The 22,812-nt window shown below is 41.4% G+C and overlaps 1 protein-coding gene across 1 annotated transcript in view; it reads left to right on the top strand.

The window, feature by feature from the left end:
• LOC311245940 (uncharacterized protein) overlaps window positions 1-22,812 on the top strand; it is a gene marked incomplete at its 3' end in the record, with an annotated part of 90,264 nt that overhangs the window by 585 nt on the left and 66,867 nt on the right. The window contains exons 2-5 of the mRNA XM_084335965.1: window positions 2,632-2,810; window positions 3,250-3,380; window positions 9,291-9,463; window positions 15,442-15,586. Coding sequence (XP_084192091.1) covers window positions 2,632-2,810; window positions 3,250-3,380; window positions 9,291-9,463; window positions 15,442-15,586 — 628 coding nt within the window. The remainder of the gene's footprint in view (window positions 1-2,631; window positions 2,811-3,249; window positions 3,381-9,290; window positions 9,464-15,441; window positions 15,587-22,812) is intronic.

Genomic DNA, 22,812 nt, shown 5'->3' with positions numbered 1-22,812 from the left:
CAAACTATCATTACACATGGGCAAAACAGAGTCCATTCTCTTCGGTTCAAATAACAAACTCAGCAAGGCCGACGGCTTCTCAGTTACAGTGGGTGACAATATAGTCACAAGGAAAGATGAAATTACCTACCTGGGTTCCATCCTAGAGGCTAATCTCTCCTGTGACAAAATGGCATCCAATGTAATAAAAAAAGTCAACCAACGAACTCGATTCTTGTACCGGATCTCCTCTCTGGTAAACAAGAATACCCTGAAGACTCTGGCAGGAGCACTCATTCAGGGGTACTACGACTATGCTTGCACCTCATGGTACCAAAGCACCTCAAAGGCGCTAAAAACAAAATTACAAACATCTCAAAACAAACTGGTCAGACTACTGCTTGACCTTACTCCTAGAACCCACCTCACCCCTGCCCACTTTGACAACCTAGGATGGCTTAGAGTAGACGACAGAGTACAACAACTTGCAATGGGCCTGGTCTACAAGATACACTACACGACCAAGGTACCCATGTACATGTCAAAATACTTCCCAAAGGTCAGTGAATACCACGATCACAACACCAGAGGGAGCTCCACAAATCATGTTAAACCCAGATTCGGCTCAAATAAGGGACTAAACACGTTTCGCAATTATGCCACATCAATGTGGAACGCCCTACCCACAGCTGTAAAGGAATGTGGATCACTACCCACTTTCAAAACCTCTCTCAAGGGACACCTACGGGAGACTGCAATTCAACACTGGCCCCTGTAAATATCCTAACCCAACCCCCTCCAATGTACAGTCATTTACCTAGTATGGTTTTGTCAATAGTCCAATGTACAATTTTGTTTGTTTGTACAGTGTCTCCCCCCCCCCCCCCCCCCCCTCAATGTACAGTTTTACTTGTAAATACAGTGTGCCCCCCCCAACCACCTCCAATGTAAATTACCCAGTATGGTTGTCAATATCCCAATGTACCCAACCCCCCCCACCCAACCTCCTCCAATGTACAGTTTCTACGTCAAATGTATATACTCCCCTTTCTTGACTCCTTCTGTATCACAAACAGTACTGTATTTGCAAATCTGGTCAATCTGTCATAAATGTATAGATGTAGCAGTACTGACTATCTGTATGTCATGTATGTCATATATGTCCTGATGAATTGAAAATGGGGGACCCTGATGTAAACAAGACGAAAGTCTTTCTCTGGTCTGCATCCCCTTAACAATTGTGTGTATTGAGCTGTACTGTATTGTACCCATTCTGCAATCTGTTAATAAAGTTTTCAATCAATCAATCAAAACAGCTACTTGGGTTCCAGAGCCCGTTTCTTATAATACTGCGTGCCACGAAGGGTTGTCTAACATTATTGCAGTGTGTGTAAATTGACAAAGTTATGTAGACCGTCGGTCATCATAGCTAACCGGTGTGGTGTTATGTTATATATATATTATATTATATATATTAACCGGTGTGGTGTTATGTTATATATATTATATTATATATATTAACCAGTGTGGTGTTATGTTCATGTGTGCGCGTTAATACGACACACAGTAGGCCTACAGGCCACCATGGATGCACACTGAAATACTGACCGCTATGAAAGCCAGAGACAAAAAATGCTCTGAGTTTTGTAAAAGTCAGTCAAAGCTTACCAAAAGCACGAGCAGTGAACTCCAAGACCACGTGACTGAACTCAAACTAGAAAGAAACAGACTAAGAAATGACGTAAACTCCATGATCAAAACTGCTAAAAAAAATTCATCAATGACAAAACCGAGGAAAACTAAAATAAACCACGTGAACTTTGGAAATTACTCAACAATCAACTAGGCTGCAGTAAAAAACTCAACCAGGTTCTCAAACATAAACATAAAGACGGACAACATGCTCATCACAGACAAGCTGGATGTGGCCAATTACTTAAACACTTTCTTCACAAACATAGCCACAACACTGGTAAACAAACGACCCTCCCACTCAGGGCTGCACGAGAAGGAGGAGGTCGCTCACGTCCTCTGAAATACAGTGAAATATGATCAGTGGAAATTGTTTTTTTTTTTTTTTTTTTTTTTTTATATATAGTTCTATTAATAAAACACTTATTTCAGTACATTTTTACTTATTTTTGCTAATTTCAGGCACACAATTTATTTTATATTTCTCGGAAACCATATTCATATTGATCAGTAGTCACCTGGAGATGTCTATGGGAGTAGAATGCAATGCGATATGCAGTACATATCTCTCTTAATGTCTGTAGATACTCATTATGTACATATATCTCTTAATGTCTAGATACTCATTATGTACATATATCTCTTAATGTCTGTAGATACTCATTATGTACATATATCTCTTAATGTCTAGATAATCCTTATGTACATATCTCAAGTCAAGTCAAGAGTTTCTCTCTTGATATCTAGATAGTCCTTATGTACATATCTCTCTTAATGTCTGTAGATACCCATTCATTTATGTACATATCTCTCTTGATATCTATCTCTTTTTGATGTCTGTGAATGTGTTGGTGTCTAAATAGAAACACAATACGTCGTGTTGCACATAACCTAATCTTCTATGTGTCCATCTCTGTCTCTCTCCGCCTCTCTCTCTCTCTCTCTCGCCTGCTCTTCTAGAACCTGATCTGCTCAGAGTGCGGGGATGAGTTCACCCTCCAGAGCCAGCTCACCGTCCACCTGGAGGAGCACCGTGAGGAGCTGTCCGGGGTCAAGGTCTACAGCTGCAAGGACTGTCGGAAGGACTTCAAGATGTCCTCCCACCTGAAGGAGCACGTGAAGAGCCACGCCAAGATAAGGTCAGGCATCACTTGGGGTGACAGTGGCTCTTGAGGCAGAGCGGTCGTATGGTAATCGCAAAGGTTCCCGGTTCAATTCCGGCTCCTCCCGGGAGCGCGTTGAAGGGTCCTTGAGCAAGACACTAGACCCCTAGCTGCTCCCGATGAGCAGGTTGGCACCTTGCATGGTTGCCTCCGCCGTCGGTGAGTGAAAAACACCTGTGTCCACATCCATTAATTTGTGCTAAGCTAGGCTAGCTTGCAGCCGGATAGCCTTCTACTGAATGCACAGAGAGGAACTTCGTATCTATCTTCTTGTCTGACTCTGGAGAAGACGGTAAATGCATTTCCCATACTGTTGGCGTGTTCCTTTAAGGCTGATCCCAACAGGGATCTCTTTCCTTCCGGTATCGCTGGTAAAAAGCTAATTTCAGATCCTTTGTCCTGATTGTTTCCATAGGGCTCTCACGTCTAGCTCCAGAAACTACAAGAAAAACATTGATCGCAGCGGTTTCAACAACAGCTGTCATCACTGTGGAAAGACCTTCAAGAAACCCAGCCAACTCGTCAGACACATACGAATACACACAGGTGAGGAGGAGAGACATACAAATACACACAGGTGAGGAGGAGACACTTACAAATACACACAGGTGAGGAGGAGACACTTACAAATACACACAGGTGAGGAGGAGACACTTACAAATACACACAGGTGAGGAGGAGAGACATACAAATACACACAGGTGAGGAGGAGAGACATACAAATACACACAGGTGAGGAGGAGAGACATACAAATACACACAGGTGAGGAGAGACACATACGAATACACACAGGTGAGGAGGAGAGACACATACAAATACACACAGGTGAGGAGGAGAGACACATACAAATACACACAGGTGAGGAGGAGAGACATACGAATACACACAGGTGAGGAGGAGACACTTACGAATACACACAGGTGAGGAGGAGACACATACAAATACACACAGGTGAGGAGGAGAGACACATACAAATACACACAGGTGAGGAGGAGAGACAAACAAATACACACAGGTGAGGAGGAGACACTTACGAATACACACAGGTGAGGAGGAGAGACATACAAATACACACAGGTGAGGAGGAGACACTTACGAATACACACAGGTGAGGAGGAGAGACACATACAAATACACACAGGTGAGGAGGAGAGACATACAAATACACACAGGTGAGGAGGAGAGACACATACAAATACACACAGGTGAGGAGGAGACACTTACAAATACACACAGGTGAGGAGGAGAGACATACAAATACACACAGGTGAGGAGGAGAGACACATACAAATACACACAGGTGAGGAGGGAAGTGGATGGGATAGGTGAGGTGGCAGGCTGGGGTTGGGACAGTGCAGGCTCCCCAGGGGGAGAGGAACGAGAGAGGACGGAAATGGCTGCCTTTCTTCTTCTGCATTTTTTTGCATTTTGACATTGCTGGTACACCCAGCAATGCAAAAAAAGACAGCCATTTCATTGCTTAGTTGAAGTTCACAAGTTTATTCAAATTATTTAAAATGTTTATTAGCAACGCCGAGCTTTCAAACCCTAGCGTCTGTCTGTCCGAAACCCTCGTGCAACACTTGTACGACGAGCGTTTTGTTGCCGACCAGCGCAACAGACTTAATTGTGGGATTTTTCAATGGTCGTAGAAGGGAGAGCTTCACGGAGAGCTTTAGCTCGTCCAACGATGTTGCCGTGATTTACAGTACCGAAAGGGGCCGGCTAAGATGCCTGGGGGCTGCGGGTTGAGGTTGAGGAGATCCATTGTTTGTTGCTTTCGGTAAAGTTGCTTTCTTTTGGCAAAAGGGGACCAGTCTGAATAGGATCACAATGAAGAATAATTAGACAAGTGACATGTAGATGACAATGAATGATCGGTATGTAAACAAAGACATTTGACACACGTACCTTGTATTTCCTCAAAGAGAACAGACAATGAAGAAGGGAAAGAGAGGTGATTTCAAAGGGGAACGTTGGCAAATGACAAATACTGACTGAACTGGCACAGGAAGAACATGTGTGGATTCTTAAAACGGGTGGCATTCCCCTTAAATTCACCCACCTGTTTATTTGTGAAGTAAAGTTCATAAGCTGATATGAATACTCATGATTGAAATTCATAATATACATTATAGTAAGCAAGTTGTCAGCTCTGAGTCTTTGAGGATTTTGGAGGCATCTTGCAATTCATTGATGCCATAATATTGATCTATTGTGCTTAATAATGTTGACTGAAAAAGCTTTTATTTAATTTAGATTTCTTTTGCTGCATATTGTGATATGAATTACAATACACAGACAGTTTATTCTACATGATTGATTGATTGATTGAAAACTTTATTAACAGATTGCAGAATGGGTACAATACAGTACAGCTCAATACACACAATTGTTAAGGGGATGCAGACCAGAGAAAGACTTTCGTCTTGTTTCCACCAGGGTCCCCCATTTTCAATTCATCAGGACATATATGACATACATGACATACAGATAGTCAGTACTGCTACATCTATACATTTATGACATACCAGATTTGCAAATACAGTACTGTTTGTGATACAGAAGGAGTCAAGAAAAGGGAGTATATACATTTGACGTAGAAACTGTACATTGGAGGAGGTTGGGTGGGGGGGGTTGGGTACACTGGGATATTGACAACCATACTGGGTAATTTACATTGGAGGTTGGTGGGGGGGGGGGGGGGGGGGGGGGGGGGGGGGCACACTGTATAAACAAGCAAAACTGTACATTGAGGGGGGGGAGACTCTGTACAAACAAACAAAATTGTACATTGGACTATTGACAAAACCATACTAGGTAAATGACTGTACATTGGAGGGGGTTGGGTTAGGATATTTACAGGGGCCAGTGTTGAATTGCAGTCTCCCGTAGGTGTCTCTTGAGAGAGGTTTTGAAAGTGGGTAGTGATCCACATTCCTTTACAGCTTTGGGTAGGGCGTTCCACATTGATGTGGCATAATTGCGAAACGTGTTTAGTCCCTTATTTGAGCCGAATCTGGGTTTAACATGATTTGTGGAGCTCCCTCTGGTGTTGTGATCGTGGTATTCACTGACCTTTGGGAAGTATTTTGCCATGTACATGGGTACCTTGGTCGTGTAGTGTATCTTGTAGACCAGGCCCATTGCAAGTTGCTGTACTCTGTCATCTACTCTAAGCCATCCTAGGTTGTCAAAGTGGGCAGGGGTGAGGTGGGTTCTAGGAGTAAGGTCAAGCAGTAGTCTGACCAGTTTGTTTTGAGATGTTTGTAATTTTGTTTTTAGCGCCTTTGAGGTGCTTTGGTACCATGAGGTGCAAGCATAGTCGTAGTACCCCTGAATGAGTGCTCCTGCCAGAGTCTTCAGGGTATTCTTGTTTACCAGAGAGGAGATCCGGTACAAGAATCGAGTTCGTTGGTTGACTTTTTTTATTACATTGGATGCCATTTTGTCACAGGAGAGATTAGCCTCTAGGATGGAACCCAGGTAGGTAATTTCATCTTTCCTTGTGACAATATTGTCACCCACTGTAACTGAGAAGCCGTCGGTCTTGCTGAGTTTGTTATTTGAACCGAAGAGAATGGACTCTGTTTTGCCCATGTGTAATGATAGTTTGTTATCAGCAAGCCATATGCAGATTCTGCCTAGTTCCGAGCTGAGGGTTTTTTCAACCTGTAACTTGTTCTTGTCAGAGACCAGCAGGGCTGAGTCGTCCGCAAACAGGAACAAGTTGCAGTGACGACATGTCATTTGCATAAATTAGGAACAGTAGCGGTCCTAGTATGCTTCCTTGTGGAACACCACAGCTCACTGTGAGAGGGGGGGATAGGGTACCGTTTACCTCCACCATCTGTTCCCTCCCCTCAAGGTAGGATTGCATCCAGCTCACTGATAGACTATCAAAACCAATTGCTTTTAGCTTGTCAATCAGAATGGAGTGATTGACCGTGTCAAAGGCCTTTTGTAGGTCCAGCATGACCATGCCGCAGTATTTGCCTGCGTCCACCTCTTGTTTGATGTGGTCATTCAAATAGAGAAGGCATGTGTCAGTGGAGTGGGATGTTCTGAAGCCAGATTGGAATTCGTAGATTAGATTTTTTTCCGCTAGGTACTTTTCGACCTGTTCGTAGACTATTTTTTCCATGACTTTCGAGATGGAGGTGAGAATAGAAACAGGGCGGTAGTTGCCTGGGTCTAATTTGCTGCCCTTTTTGTGCAGAGGGGTCACCCTCGCAATTTTGAAGTCCTTGGGGACGTGTCCCTGTTTTATGGAGAGGTTTATTATGTGTGTGATGATTGGGGTGATGGCGGCTGCTGAGTCTCTGAGGAATTTGGAGGGGATGTTGTCATGGCCAGTGGCCTTGTTAGGTTGGAGGGCGCTCAGTTTATTGAGTACCTCATCTGTTGTTACCATTTCCAGCTTGAAGTCGTCCTTGCGGACCCCTAGGTTTTTGTAGTAAGCTACTATGTGTTCTACCCCATAAAGCCCTGAGTGGGAGGGTAGTTTGTTTACCAGTGTTGTGGCTATGTTTGTGAAGAAAATGTTTAGGTAATTGGCTACATCCAGCTTGTCTGTGATGAGCGTGTTGTCCGTTTTTATGTTTATGTTTGAGAATCTGGTTTTAAGTTTTTTACTGCATCCTAGTTGATTATTGAGTAATTTCCAAAGTTCACGTGGTTTGTTTTTGTTTTCCTCAGTTTTGTCATTGATGAAATTCTTTTTTGCAGTTTTGATCATGGAGTTTACGTCGTTTCTTAGTCTGTTTCTTTCTAGTTTGAGTTCAGTCACGTGGGCTTGGAGTTCACTGCTCGTGCTTTTAGTAAGCTTTGACTGATTTTTACGAAACTCAGAGCATTTTTTGTCTCTGGTTTTCATAGCGGCCAGTATTTCGGAGTGCATCCACGGCTCAGCGCGATTTTTTACCCTGGTGGTTCTTAGGGGGGCCATGTCGTTTAGTATTGTTGAGAATTTGGTTTTGAAACCAAGCCATGTTTCTTCAACCAGTGTACCATTGAGTTCATCTGACCAGTCCAGGCTCTCCAGTTCAAGGTTAAAGGCCTCGCTAGAGTAGGTTTTAAGGTCTCTAGATGTGACATAATCTATTCCTCATCAGTTTCAGCACGTCAACAAATTACTTGCTCTGGTTGAAGACAGTATAGTCTTCTATAATGAAAGATAGTCTGTCTGTCTGTCTGTCTGTCTGTCTGTCTGTCAATATGTCTGCCTGCCTGTCTGTCTGTCTGTCTCTCTATCTGTCTCTCTTCCTATCAGCGTGTGTGTAACTCTTTCCCTCTTTAGGTGAAAGATCTTATAAGTGCAGCCCCTGTCTATTTTCCTGTCTGTCTGTATGTATGTCTGTCTGCCTGTCTGTGTATAACCCTCTCTCTCTGCCCCCTGTCTGTCTGTATGTCTGTCAGCCTGTCTGTCAGTGTATAGCCCTGTCTGTCTGTCTGTCTGTCTGTCTGTCTGTGTATAACCCTCTCTCTGCCCCCTGTCTGTCTGTCTATTCTGTGTGTCTGTGTGTACGTGCGTGTGTATATATATATATATATATATATATATATTAGGGCTGTCAAAATTAATGCTTTAACTTTGGAGATTAATTTAAATTAATTAAAGCATTAAAATAAATTAATCTAGATTAATCTATGGAGTGAAAAATCTTTAACGTTCTGAACTTTCAGCAGTATATTTGCTTTATCTTTTTTGCATCGACTCATGTACCTTTTTGAAAATCATCTGACATGAAGATGGAACACATTTTGTTGTTAATATTTTTTTTCATTTCAACCTTTATTTAAAATCGTAAGCATCTGAGGTTTCCCTCATTTACAGAAACGACGATTGTACAGTACATAATAAAAACAATATTCACAGAAATTTAAACACCAGAGTAAAACAAATTAAACGTTTAAAAATAATTTTAAAATATCAACTAAAACAGTTACAGGTAGTCACACAATGGTCTCAAATCATACATTTAAACATTCCAAGGGAAGGGAGAACCTCCAATTTTAGCGTGAGTTGAAGGACATTCCATGAGTTAAAGGCATCAAAGGAAAAGGCTGACTTCCCTAGCTCAGAACAAATCTGAAGAACCCTAAGAACCATCCAGTCATTCGATATGATTTATATTACTATTAAAATAGTATTTGAATCTAAATATACTTTCTTTGTGTTGATTTTACATTAATTCCATGATTTTACTCAAGTAAATATCTGTTACAAGCTTTTGTCTTGAAGTCGAAAAATGCTATTTTTAATCTAGATTAATCTAGATTAATTACAGAAAATTGTGAGATTAATTAGTAAACAATTTTTTTTATCTATTGACAGCACTAATATATATATATATATATATATATATATATATATATATATATATATATATATATATATATATATATATATATATAAATAAATAACCCTCTCTCTCTGACCTTTCCCTCCTCAGGTGAAAGGCCTTATAAGTGCAGCCACTGCGGTAAGGCTTTCAACCAGAATGTGGCGCTACAGACCCACATGGTCAGACACACGGGAGAGAAACCTCACCTCTGTATGTTCTGTCCTGCCTCCTTCTCCCAGAAGAGCAACCTGCGCTCCCACGTCCAGAGGGTTCACTCTGAGGTAAGGAAGCTCCACGCCACTCTAGGATCAGGGACGGACCCAAGACTTATTTCTTTACTGCCGATACAGACATCCCATCCGTTACTTTTACTGAACGGTATAGACTTAGACCATCAGTTTGGAGTCACTGGACAGAAATTAGGTAATTGAGGTAATTACAATATAAGATCCAGGCCCGGACTGGCCATCGGGAGCACCGGGAGTTTTCCCGGTGGCCTGGCCTGCACAAAAAAAAAATAAAAAAAAAAATATATATATATATATATATATATATATAAAAATATATTATATTTTTTTTTTATTATAATAAAAAAATATTTTGCCAGGCCATTGTTTCTAGTTGTGGCGGTGCGATAGTTAGATAGCCTAGGTGGGTGGGGAACAACCAGGATTTCACTGTCTGCGACAGAGTTGGAGAACTATCTGACTCTCCCTCTCGCGGATCACACACACACAAATGGAGCCGTGCTGCCGCATGTGATTGGTGGAGGCGGGACCAGGCGATACAACTGATTGACAGCGGAGGCGGCGAATGGAATGGCAGATGGCACTCGGATGCAGAATAACAGCCAGGCAGTGAGCCAGGTAGTGAGGGACTCGGGAGAGATACAGTAGAGCGAAAGTCAATTAACGTTGATGTCAAGATGGACAGTGGAAGAAAGAGAAAGGGTGGAGCAGAGAGGGATAAAACAAAGAAAAAGAAAGGCCCTTACTTATTGTGCTTATCTGTTTGAATAGGTGGAGAGAGTGGTTAACTGTATTATAATAGTAAATAGAAAAATATGTTGTGCTCTTGCTTTTTTCTTTTTGAAGGTGGAGAGAGTAGCATTGCTAGTGCCACAACAGTTTTATTTGAGGTTCATAACAGTACATTGTACTAAGCAATTGTTGGCTCATTAGTTTGTGATTCAATTTCACATGCACTAAAATTCACCAGAATGCAGGAAATGAAGTCTTTGTAACAAAAATGTTCCTGGTGGGGGACCCCCAGACCCCCCGCTTAAAAGGTGGCCTGACTGGGGCTATATTTCGCGCTATATCTCCCAGTATGAATTATTTCCCCAGTCCGGCCCTGGAGAGATCTAACATGCTTAGGTGTTTCAAAATTTAGCAAATCAAGTCACTTTAATGGCATGTTACATATGTTTATTGGTATTGCATTTTAGTATCAAGGAAATTCTCTGATACTGATATTTTTGCCTGGTATCAGGCCAATATATGATACCAGTATCGGTATCGGTGCATCCCTAGCTAGGATTGCTACCTCTCACTCAAAACAACACATACACACATACAGCGAGGAACATGGTCTTTCATTTCAGAGAGAATGGTCAGACTTATCGTGTCAAGTCGAGTGTTCCTTAATTAATCCCCTTTGGCAAATTCAGACATCATAGCAGCATGGGGGAAGGGAGGAAGGGGAGGTACAGGCAGGAAAAAAAGCAATAATAGAAATAGTAAGTAGAACATTACATACCGGTAGTAATAATATCATGATATGATACAGCTTATCATTTGATCTGTTTTGGTCGTGGCAGGCGGAACATTCATTTATAGATCTGTTGTCACATTGGTTGGGAAACGAGGATGAGCAGATATCTGACTGGCTCTTGATGGACGACAAACTGGTCGATAGTTGTAATAATATTGTCCAGTCTCCCGGGAGGCTTGGCTCTAGTAGTCTATAGAAAATGAATGGACTTCCAGTGGTTGGCCGCGGTGCTCCCTGTCTGTCTACAGTGTTATGTAAAGTTTACATTTCCACGGCAGAGGCAATTTACTCGCCACTTTGTATAAGGCAATCATGGCAATGCATTCAATCTTTATTTAATAAATAATGTATAAACAGAAAGTCAATCAATTTAACATTTAAAATAATTAAAAACAACTGCAGACTGTGGTGAAATGGTTTTTGAAATTAAATTAAACTGACCAATATACTAATGAATTTAGTTTGTATTGCAAAGTGCATTGCAAAACGTTCCATGTGGCAAATTTATCATATAATGTAGACTATCGTGAATTTATCAAGCAGGCTAATTTGTCATATAATGTAGAGTAGACTATCATGAATTTATCAAGCAGGCAAATTTATCATATAATGTAGACTAGCATGCATTTATCAAGCAGGCTCATTTACCATTTATCATATAATGTAGACGATCATGAATTTATCAAATGCAAATACTATAACCATGGAGATTGATAAAGTATAACTTAGTAGTGACCAGCGGTTCCAAAATGTTTTAAAGACATGTTTTACTTGTTAGATAAAGACATTGCAAAAGACCAAAGCAGACTACAAAGAGTGACACGTTCAGCCGAACGCACAATTGGAGGGGGGCTCCCCACTCTCCAGAACATTTACAACAAGCGTTGCAAGGGGAAGGCTAAGAGAATTATTAAGGACTCGAGCCACCCGAACAACTGCCTCTTTGAACTGCTGCCGTCAGGCAAGCGACACAGGAGTCTCAAGGCGAGCACAGAAAGACTCAGAAGTAGCTTCTATCCCCAGGCCATCAGGCTGCTAAACGAACAATGAATGAACACTACACAACAACAACCACCAAACACACATAGCACACACATCCACACGCACACACTCACTTTAAACAAACACACTGTAGCACCCACCACACACACTTTATAGCACACACCCACTTTAAACAAACACACTGTAGCACCCACTCCCCACACTTTATATTTATGGATGAAGGATTGCACTACAACTCGTACACCTTACTGTAAATTGTACCTAAAATTGTACCTCATCCCATTTCTGCTTTGCACTAGATAGTACTGTACATTAGTACACTGCATAGTATTGTGTATTGTATATTATATGGTAACTCAGAACATTGTACATATGTCTATACCGAACAACTGTGACCTCATTCTTCTTCTAAATTCATGCTATATTATGTTATTATGTTATTTGATACTATCTTGTCTAGCACAGTCTCTGGAGCGTAACAGTAAGAAGCATTTTGTATGAAAGTATTCTGTACTTCTGTATGACAACTATTAAAGAACTTGAACTTGAACTTGAACATGCATGGTAGGCAGGGACTACAGATGAAAACTAGCTCATTAGCTAATTCTGGCACATTTACATTGATGTGGAAACTGAAGTTTAAGATTAATGTGCACTGTCTCTGGGTAAAGAAATTATAAAAATCTTAACTTAACTTAGAAAGGCTTTTAGGAACACAGAGGTGACTTTATTGATGTCTTACTCTCTCCTACTCTAGGAAGTGTTTTCTGCGGCTGGTATACTCAACAATCAACTAGGCTGCAGTAAAAAACTTAAAACCAGGTTCTCAAACATAAACATAAAGACGGACAACACGCTCATCACAGACAAGCTGGATGTAGCCAATTACTTAAACACTTTCTTCACAACACTGGTAAACAAACTACCCTCCCACTCAGGGCAGTATGGGGTAGAACACATAGTAGCATACTACAAGAACCTAGGCGTCCACAAAGACGACTTCAAACTGGAAATGGTAACTACAGATGAGGTACTCAAAAAACTGAGCGCCCTCCAACCAAACAAGGCCACTGGCCATGACAACATCCCCTCCAAATTCCTCAGAGACTCAGCAGCAGCCGTCATCACACACATAATAAACCTCTCCATAAAACAGGGACACGTCCCCAAGGACTTCAAAATTGCGAGAGTAACACCCCTGCACAAAAAGGGCAGCAAATTAGACCCGGGTAACTACCGCCCTGTTTCTATCCTTACATCCATCTCAAAAGTCATGGAAAAAATAGTATACGAACAGATCGAAAAGTACCTTGCGGAAAAAAATCTAATCTACGAATTCCAATCTGGCTTCAGAACATCCCACTCCACTGACACATGCCATCTCTACTTGAACGACCACATCAAACAAGAGGTGGACGCGGGCAAATACTGCGGCATGGTCATGCTGGACCTACAAAAGGCCTTCGACACTGTCAATCACACCATTCTGATTGACAAGCTAAAAGCAATTGGTTTTGATAGTTTATCAGTGAGCTGGATACAATCCTACCTGGAGGGGAGGGAACAGATGGTGGAAGTAAACGGTACCCTATCCCCCCCCCTCACAGTGAGCTGTGGTGTTCCACAAGGAAGCATACTAGGACCGCTACTATTCCTAATTTATGCAAATGACATGTCGTCAGCTTGTGACTGCAACTTGTTCCTGTTTGCGGACGACTCAGCCCTGCTGGTCTCTGACAAGAACAAGTTACAGGTTGAAAAAGCCCTCAGCTCGGAACTAGGCAAAATCTGCATATGGCTCGCTGATAACAAACTATCATTACACATGGGCAAAACAGAGTCCATTCTCTTCGGTTCAAATAACAAACTCAGCAAGACCGACGGTTTCTCAGTTACAGTGGGTGACAATATTGTCACAAGGAAAGACGAAATTACCTACCTGGGTTCCATCCTAGAGGCAAATCTTTCCTGTGACAAAATGGCATCCAATGTAATAAAAAAAGTCAACCAACGAACTAGATTCTTGTACCGGATCTCCTCTCTGGTAAACAAGAATACCCTGAAGACTCTGGCAGGAGCACTCATTCAAGGGTACTATGACTATGCGTGCACCTCATGGTACCAAAGCACCTCAAAGGCGCTTAAAACAAAATTACAAACATCACAAAACAAACTGGTCAGACTACTACTTGACCAATACAGTCATTATATTCCAAATAAAATAAGTCCCTCGAGACTCCGTGCTGCTGCTGACTTGAAATCAAATAGGTGTCTGTCTGTGGGCAGTCGGCCCGACATTAAACAGCAGTCTGTTATAATCACATTTTTATGAGCTAACGAATTCCGTTATATTGGACATTTGTATTAATTATATCAAGCGAAGAACTGAGAAATTTGGCAGAGAGAGACGGCAACATCGTGGGGTTCACTGAAATCTAAACGTTGCGTGATCGCTGAAACCAATGACTATCTCCGCCTCCTAACGAAGCGATAAACTAATCCCAATAGTATGCAACTGCAGAGCCAGCGGCGCTCTCAGGTCCGGTCTGGGGACCGCTCAGCAGCGCCACCCATCCAATGGCTGAATTTCCAATGGCTGAATTGGAGTATTGCACTGTGCGGGCACAGCTGTGAGATCTGCGGCTCTGCAGTTGCATGCTTCTTGCTAATCCAGCATCAAGCTCCCGCCCCGCCATTCTCATCAGCAAACCACAGGTCGCGCTGCAGCAGCTGCCTAACCCAAATGAATTTCGACATTGCTTCACCAATAGTCGTTATCAGAACACTACACACATATCATAATGTTCACAGCAAACTGTAGTTGATCACCAGGTATGTTTTATTAACGTAGGTTGAATAATTCATATAAGAAAAACGATAGGGAAATCTCTCTTACCTTTCTCCACTCGTTAAAAATGCCAGGAACAGGGCGCCCCAGTGGCGAACCACATAGCGCGCTCAGCCGCGACACGGCCAACCCGGGTTCGACTCCCGAACCCGTCGTTATTTGCAGAATGTCTTCCCCCCACTCTGTTTCCCATTCCTCCTCTGTCTCTCTCTACTGGACTGCCCAGTAGCAATAAAGCGATAAAACACCAAAAAATAAATCTTTAACAAAAATGCCAGGAACTGAAATTGAAACTTGCTGTGCGTGTGATATGCTATAGGAACACACATCGTTGTCATTATTAGACCTGCTTGGTGAAGCAACAATGAAACAAATGTAACTATTTTAATACAATTCAAATTGTGCTTAGAGGGAATTATTTTCACAGGACATTATGACCGGAGATATTTAAATATGTCGGACTTCAACAGATTTCCCCGGTAAAAAAAACGGTAATTACCGGACAACGGAAACCCTGGTCCAACATCAAAAAAACAACACTCAGTCAAACCTGTCAATCTACAATTACTCTGGGGAGAGTGAACGTTGTACTTTGCAAGACGCTTATTGTTACTGTTTTTTATCTGGTATGTTTAGGCCACAGCCCCATTGATATCCAGTACAGTGGAGGAGATGGCGTCTTGCAGTCACCTCTCTCAGCTGGGACTAAAGGAGCCGTCTGTCTACTTGGTGGACTGCATTAAAACACCAGGACTGAAAGGATCTGTGAATGAAGGAGGAGGTAAGGCTCTAAAGCAGGGGTGGCCAACCCGCGGCTTGCGAGCCGCATGCGGCTCTTTGCCCGTCAATGTGCAGCTCTTCCATCCATTAATTTTTTTTTTACTTTTTTTTATGTCACATAAGGACGTAGAATAAACATAATTTTTTTTTTTTTTAATGGTCCATTTGCATGTTCTTGGTATCTGAATCTACAGTAGGGACATATATGGATCAGTGTCAGAAATAGTGTGTCTGTTACTAGGCTTGAGTAAATTGTAATGAACCAAAGGAGAATATCAATTCTATTTAAAAAAAATTATCTTTGACTGTGAATAACACCATGCTAAAATTGACCAGACCTGAAAAATCTAAGCAAATGAATAAAGGGAAGATGATTAAACAGAAGGTTTTGTAGATACAGTACTGAATTCTGCCATCTTTTTTATAATGTAAATTTCTCCACCATTTTTCATCATATTGCAACACCGTTTTTTGCAAGACGTTCACAGAAAGGTAGAGAAACTAACTCCGTTCTGTTTTATGGCAATAACGTTCAGGTTTGTGGGAGATAATCCCAAAAAATAAGAGAAATAAAAAAGTAAATCCAGAAGTCCGATGATTGACAGGGGCTGGTGTGCCCTGAGTCTCTTCCTTCAAAAGACTACACTCACTTTTGGATGTGCCACTTCCTCCTGTCAATATGCGCCGGTTTCCGACTCAATGCCCTGAGATTTCTATAATCTTATATTTCACTAATAACAGTTAAAATAATTGGTAAACAAACGTAATGCTGAAAATATACACTTTTACTGTATATCTCGGGCTTAAGAGGTTAACCCTGTGAGGCCCAAATTAAAAAGACATTAGCAACTTCAGAGGCCAGAGGGTGGGACATATAAACACATTTACTATCAAATAGCATTGTGAGGCTGAACAACAGGACCAATTGACTATACATGTGCTTAAAGGGGAACTATCTTATAAATGGCCTTTTTCAGTGTTTACCATTGTTTCTTAGCTATGTGGACTTATATTAATAGGATCTATGTCTCTAATTCTCATATTGGCGCATTCTTCCAATTCTCCTCTCACAATATTCACCCTCACTGAACTGAGTCATCTGAAAATGTGCATATCTGTGATGTCAGAGATTTCTCAGCTGCATAATAATGTGGCAGTTGATGTGGCAGTTGGCACCAGGCCACACAGTGGTTGGAGCCCAGCCTCAAAACGGCTTAAGATCTTGAGGCTGAAAAATGCGGTTTTTGAGTACTTGATTAGAAATACAAAACAATGCATTTAAAATGTTTTGAAAAAAAACCTAGGTATTCCATAGACTCACAGGAATTGTGTAAAAGTGCCCAAATAGTGAAAGAAATAGTAAAATAGTTCCCCTTTAAATTTTTTTAAATAAACATTCTTTTTTTAAATGGCTAGAAGTGATTTTGTAATTTTGCAACCGTGGGTCTCACAGGGTACTTTTAACCCTGTGAGGCCCAAATAAAAAAGACATTAGCAACTTCAGAGGCCAGAGGGTGAGACCTATAAACACATGAAGGGTGCCATGACTGAAAAAAAAAAAATTGACAAACGCTGGTATATGGTGTGGCTCTTTGTGATACCACAGTCATTTTTGTGGTAGTTCGTTTGCTTTGTTCCGATTCAGGGAGACACCGGGACTATAATGATACAATTGTTGCACTTGTCCTTTAGTTTGTTTGTGTTCACACGGCTGTGTTAACAGCGCACCAAAACAAACGCACGCGCGAGAAAACTGTTACTCATTGGTCAGATTTTGGGGGGTGTCCCCCCCCCCAAATCGAGCCGAGAGAGAGAGAGAGGGAGGGAGGGAGGGAAGGAGAGAGAGAGAGAGGGAGGGGGAGGGAGGGAGAGAGAGAGAGGGAGAGGGAGAGGGAGAGAGAGAGATTTACAGAGACCCCGGCTCCTCTCTCCTGCGCGCGGCTGACTGACACCCGAATGTGATCGTCTGCCCAAATATCAACGACGCAGTGTACCTCATCGCTGCTCCACGTTGACCCACGACGTATTATTAATTGTGTCGGTTTGTTTGCAGGTCCTGACTGGCTTGTGGAGGCAGAGTGATAATTGCCAGACCGTCACCCATATAGACAAGTAGCAGCTTGTCCTCCACACAAATACACTTAACTGTCCAAATATGTTACCCCCCCCCCCCCCCCCGACACACACACAAACACACAGAGCAGCTCTGTATATTATTGCTTCCAGTATTGTCCTTGTTGATCATATTTGAACATCATCCACAGTTAAAACATGTAGGTATAGGAGTCTGAGTCTTCCCCCTGTGTCTTTGAAGTGCAGGTAATGACTGTTTGGTTGTTTGGAGGAGTTGAGGAACCATGTCATCATGTTTAGTCGGTGGCGCCGCAGTGTTCATCTACAGTACAACTTGATTCTGTGTAGTCTGAGCTTGTGTCCTGGTCCGTGAGAGGTTTATGAATCTACCAAGGGACTGTTTCACAAAGTCAGCCACCAGATGTATCTATATATGTTGAGTAGTCGTTGGATTTGAATCTATAAAACTAAACATGAATATTAGGTTTATTAAGGTGCTTCAGTCACCCATGTTGATGATAATTGTTAAGCCTTTCAAATCTTTCCTTAAACTATCTTAGAATTCTACCACCATGGCATTGGCAATACCTGAGCTCACATCAAAAGGGCATGGGTCCGTTGGAGTTAGCAATGTGTGTTACCATTTTACCTTTGGGTGTTTTACGTTGGAACCACATGACTTACGTGAACCACACAAACACATACTGGGAAGGAACATCCTGATGTAGATCTAAACACAAATGAGCATCCTCAGTGTGTGTGTGTGTGTGTGTGCATGGTGTACAATCGTAATTATCAAGTATGTTTTCTCAGCTCTGATGCTCAGTGGGGGCCAGGGGGGGGGGGTGTTGGCGGGACCAGAGATGAGACATGGAGAGGCAGGAAGGATGTGTCGTGCAGGGCGTGTTGAGGCCTGCCCCCCCCAACACACGGAGAAGAACAGCTTCTGACAAGCCGCTAGGCCGAGCGTGCTCTAACCTGCCAGACATACACACAGCCACCCTAACATCTCGAGTGCACAGAACGAAAGGTGGGCTATTGGCGAATCATGCTGAGGTATTGGATGTCATTCCTGCAACCATGAGACACTTTTCTGTTGTTCAGGAATGTTTGAGACGGCAACTTGTCAGGTTGTCGTGATGGAGGGGAGAGAGAGAGATGATTCAGAGCCGTTATACCCCCAATGCACAGTGGAGCCTTGATGAGCCAGGAGGAGACAACGGGGAGATCAGCGGTAATAGACTCTAAACCTCGCTGGGCTGGAGTTATTATAAGGGATCATAGGGATAGGAAGAGATTGCGAGCAGATCCTATTCTATTCCATTCCATTATATTACTCGTATTTACTCAAAACCACACAAAGAGTTGTCACTGAACTCTACCATGGCAGGTGACGATAATTATGGTACGATCAATTCCATTATAATGACACATTTAGATTAGAATTGTGTATAGACTGTTAGAAATAGAAGAATGTCAGCTTTCTAAGACTTCTCTGCTCACAATATGAGGCCCGCTATATTCAATTAACTATAGAGTGTTGCTAAACCATGTTTTTGAGATGATTGCCTTCAAAGTCTCACAGGCTGTTACACTAGGGCTGGGTGAGTAATCAAGTTTGAATTTCAGTTTTTGTGGAATTGACTGCCGCCAGTCAGTGGACAGCTCGACACTGGAACATAAGGTAGGATGTGCTAATTAGAAGCCTGCATACTCTACCATGAGAGAGAGAGAGAGATATTTACAGACACCCCGGCTCCTCTCTCCTGCGCGCGGCTGACTGACACCCGAATGTGATCGTCTGCCCAAATATCAACGACGCAGTGTACCTCATCGCTGCTCCACGTTGACCCACGAAGTATTATTAATTGTGTCTGTTTGTTAAATCGATTGCATTCTCACAGTGTACGAGTCGGGTTCGGTTGGAACTGCGCCGAGACCACCCTCTCCAGGTGGTCTCCGTCCGCTTGTTTTGTTCTGCAACAGAATGTAATTGCTGTGTTCACATATGCCCAACTGAACCGAAATAAGGGGTAAACGCTCCAGGTTCCGGAATAACACCTCCAAACGAGCTAGGTGTGAAAACGCCCTTAGTCTCTGACTGGTTGGCCACCCCTGCTCTAAAGTGTAAATCCATCTTCAGTGTTCATACAGATTCTTGAAATAAATCATGCAAAGACTAAATATATCCCCTTCATTCTTTCTATACATGTTTTTCCATGATTGTCATTACCATAATTTTCAAGGTGACATAATACTGTGATGAATCTGAAGAAAATATCCATATTCCAATAAATCTAACTTTATTTTAAACCTCACATGAAATGCTAAAAATATTTGCATTATATCACCAAAAGAAATGGCCCATCAGTCATTTCCATTTCCATTTACTACTAAATGGACCCTATAACATAAGAAAAAATATATATGTTACAAAAAATGTATATCCCATTTCAAGATTCAAGAAAAAACTTTTTTCAAGAGATTTATTTGTCACATACATACACAGTAGTGAAATGAAGGTGGCCATGCCCGCCTTGATTGTGCAAGAATAGAATAATAGAATGGATAATAAAATAGACATGATAAAAAGTAATACGAATAAAATACTATACAATAATGACTTGGATTTATATAGCGCTCTTCACTGACCCAGAGCGCTTCACAGAGTCCATTATTCGTTCATACACAGTCATACCGGTGGTGGTAAGCTACAATTGCAGCCAGAGCTGCCCTGAGGCAGACTCACGGAAGCGTGGCGAATAATCATCGCCTACAGCCCCTCCGACCACCACCAACATTCATTCACATGCATACACATTCATACGAGGCAAGTAGGTTAAGTGTCTTGCCCAAGGACACAACGGCAGTGGGATGGACATGGGCTTGAGCGGGATTCGAACCACCAACCCTTCGATCATTGGATGACCCGCTCTACCCCTGAGCCACGCCGCCCCACACAATGCTAAGCTTAAGGCGAGACAGCCCAGGTGAATAGGCAAATATACTTTTTTTTGTTGATTTTGTTATATTTTGCTTCCTAAACATATCTTCTATGAAACTATTGACGTTTATTTTGTACATTATCTAACGTTAACACAAACCTAAACTAACTTTAGGTTAGTTGTAAAGTTAGTTTAGGTTTGTGTTAAAGTTAGATAATGTACAAAATAAACGTATTCCGCTGCTATAGACGTCGCTCTTTTATTTTGAAACCCCCCAGAAAGGAAGTCATTATATTAGCTTTAGTGTTAGCTCCGGTTATCTCCGTTAGCGTGCAGTAGTTAGTAGTATATCAATACGAGCCATTGGATTACTGTTTTCTAAATTGGGGAGGCTTTTAATTGTCAAGGTAAGAGGATTTTAAGTCATGGTATCCATAAACTTCAATCGGTTCGGATCCTTTGAATGAATGAGAATGTAAACAAACACGGCTTCCACGTAGAAATCACTGACTGCGCTCAGAGAGGAGTCGTTCGGCACAAAATTGTTCCGAGTATATCTGCTTAGAAAACGTAATTGTCGAATTCAATTATTTTGTATTTCTCCACGTGGTAAACACAGGTCACAACATGTTTACAGGAACGTTTTGGAGTTGTATTTGGAGTGTATTTGGGCACTGTAGGGAACGTCAGGCTCTAACGCTCCCCCACTTCCAGTGATGAAGCTAAGCTACGCTAACTGAGCGACTGTTCCCTAAGCTAAATGCACGCACAGAGACAAAAAAGGTATGTATCTTCTTGTCTAACTCCAGGGAAGATGTTAAATAAGCGAATTTCCCAAAATGTTGGAGTTTTCCTTTAATGCACATTTTGTTGTATGCAAAGAGAAAATGTTTAAATTGTACAATCTTTCAGCAGTCAGTCTGAAATTAATGTATCCATTCAAAAGTGCTGAATAAATGTTTTATGGGCCCATAATAGTGATTATTAATATTATTTAAGTAAAGTTTTGCCATAATCATGTCTTTTGCCATAATCAGGTAGCTAAAAAAATAAAACATTATATATATTTATATTAATAATTTTCGGCCTTTCGGCATTCGGTTTTCGGCCAACTGTTTCCTATTTTCGGTATCTGTTTCGGCCAAGAATTTCCCATTCGGTGCATCCCTATTATTCAGTTATCAGGCATGTGTTTAGGGTGTAAATTACTAATTGTTTGATTAGGTATTGTGTTTGTAAATAGCTGTTAATAAAAAAAAATGTATGGCATTTTACAATACAGAACTTTGAAGGCGTTTTCCCAAAAATGAGTATTTTTTATGCATTTTTCTTACACGCAAGGGTAGACATGTACCATTCCATAGCACCTACACACACCATACTTTCCACATGTCTTCCTATATATACCCTGCATCTTTCTACAGAGGGGTTTGTTGATATATCATTCATAGCCTGATTTATAGTACATTTAGACCAAAAAACATGGCGAAAATTGATTTTTTATGACTGTAGTCAGCATTTCCTGATTCATGGGATGATAAAAAGACATATCCACAATCCCTTCTGTAAAAAGTTCACTATGGGTCAACATAATGAAATTTAAAAAAAAATCTGGCATCATCCAATGTTGGTATTTATACCCAAACGTTAGGGATGGGTACCTTTCACATTTGAACCGATACCGGTACCTGTGAATCGATACCGGTACCAAACGGTACCTTTTTTCGGTACTTTAGTCTCAAGAAATTTAATTTACCTACCTCAGTCGTAAAAAAAAAATCCAAACTTCAAATAACTACAATTTCGACAGTTTCCGGCTTGTCATTGATTGCTCCGACTGCTTTGTTGTTGAATCAAGTACTAGAACTAGGTAAGCATATATTGTGCGTGTGAACGTTGACATGAAAAGAAAAAAGTAAAAAAAATAAAAATAAAAAAAATAAAAATTAAAATATATATATATATATATATTTTTTCGGTTTCTCACTTGATTCGATACTCGGTAGTACCGACGTGTTTTGGTTCGGTGCCTCAAAAGTACCGAATTCGGTACCCATCCCTACCAAACGTCATATGCAAATTAGTGCATATTTAATGAGGTAATGTCTATTTTGCATATATAAACATAATATCTCAGAAAACTTGCAATAAATTTTTTCTAAGTTGTTATGTACATAACAAACTGGGAACGTTTCATAGTGATATCTAT

The sequence above is a fragment of the Notolepis coatsorum genome, assembly GCF_963971535.1.
Source record: "Notolepis coatsorum genome assembly, chromosome: 19".
NCBI classification, from domain to species: domain Eukaryota; kingdom Metazoa; phylum Chordata; class Actinopteri; order Aulopiformes; family Paralepididae; genus Notolepis; species Notolepis coatsorum.
Note: the sequence above shows the minus strand (reverse complement) of the source record. Positions and strands in the feature narration are given on the sequence as shown.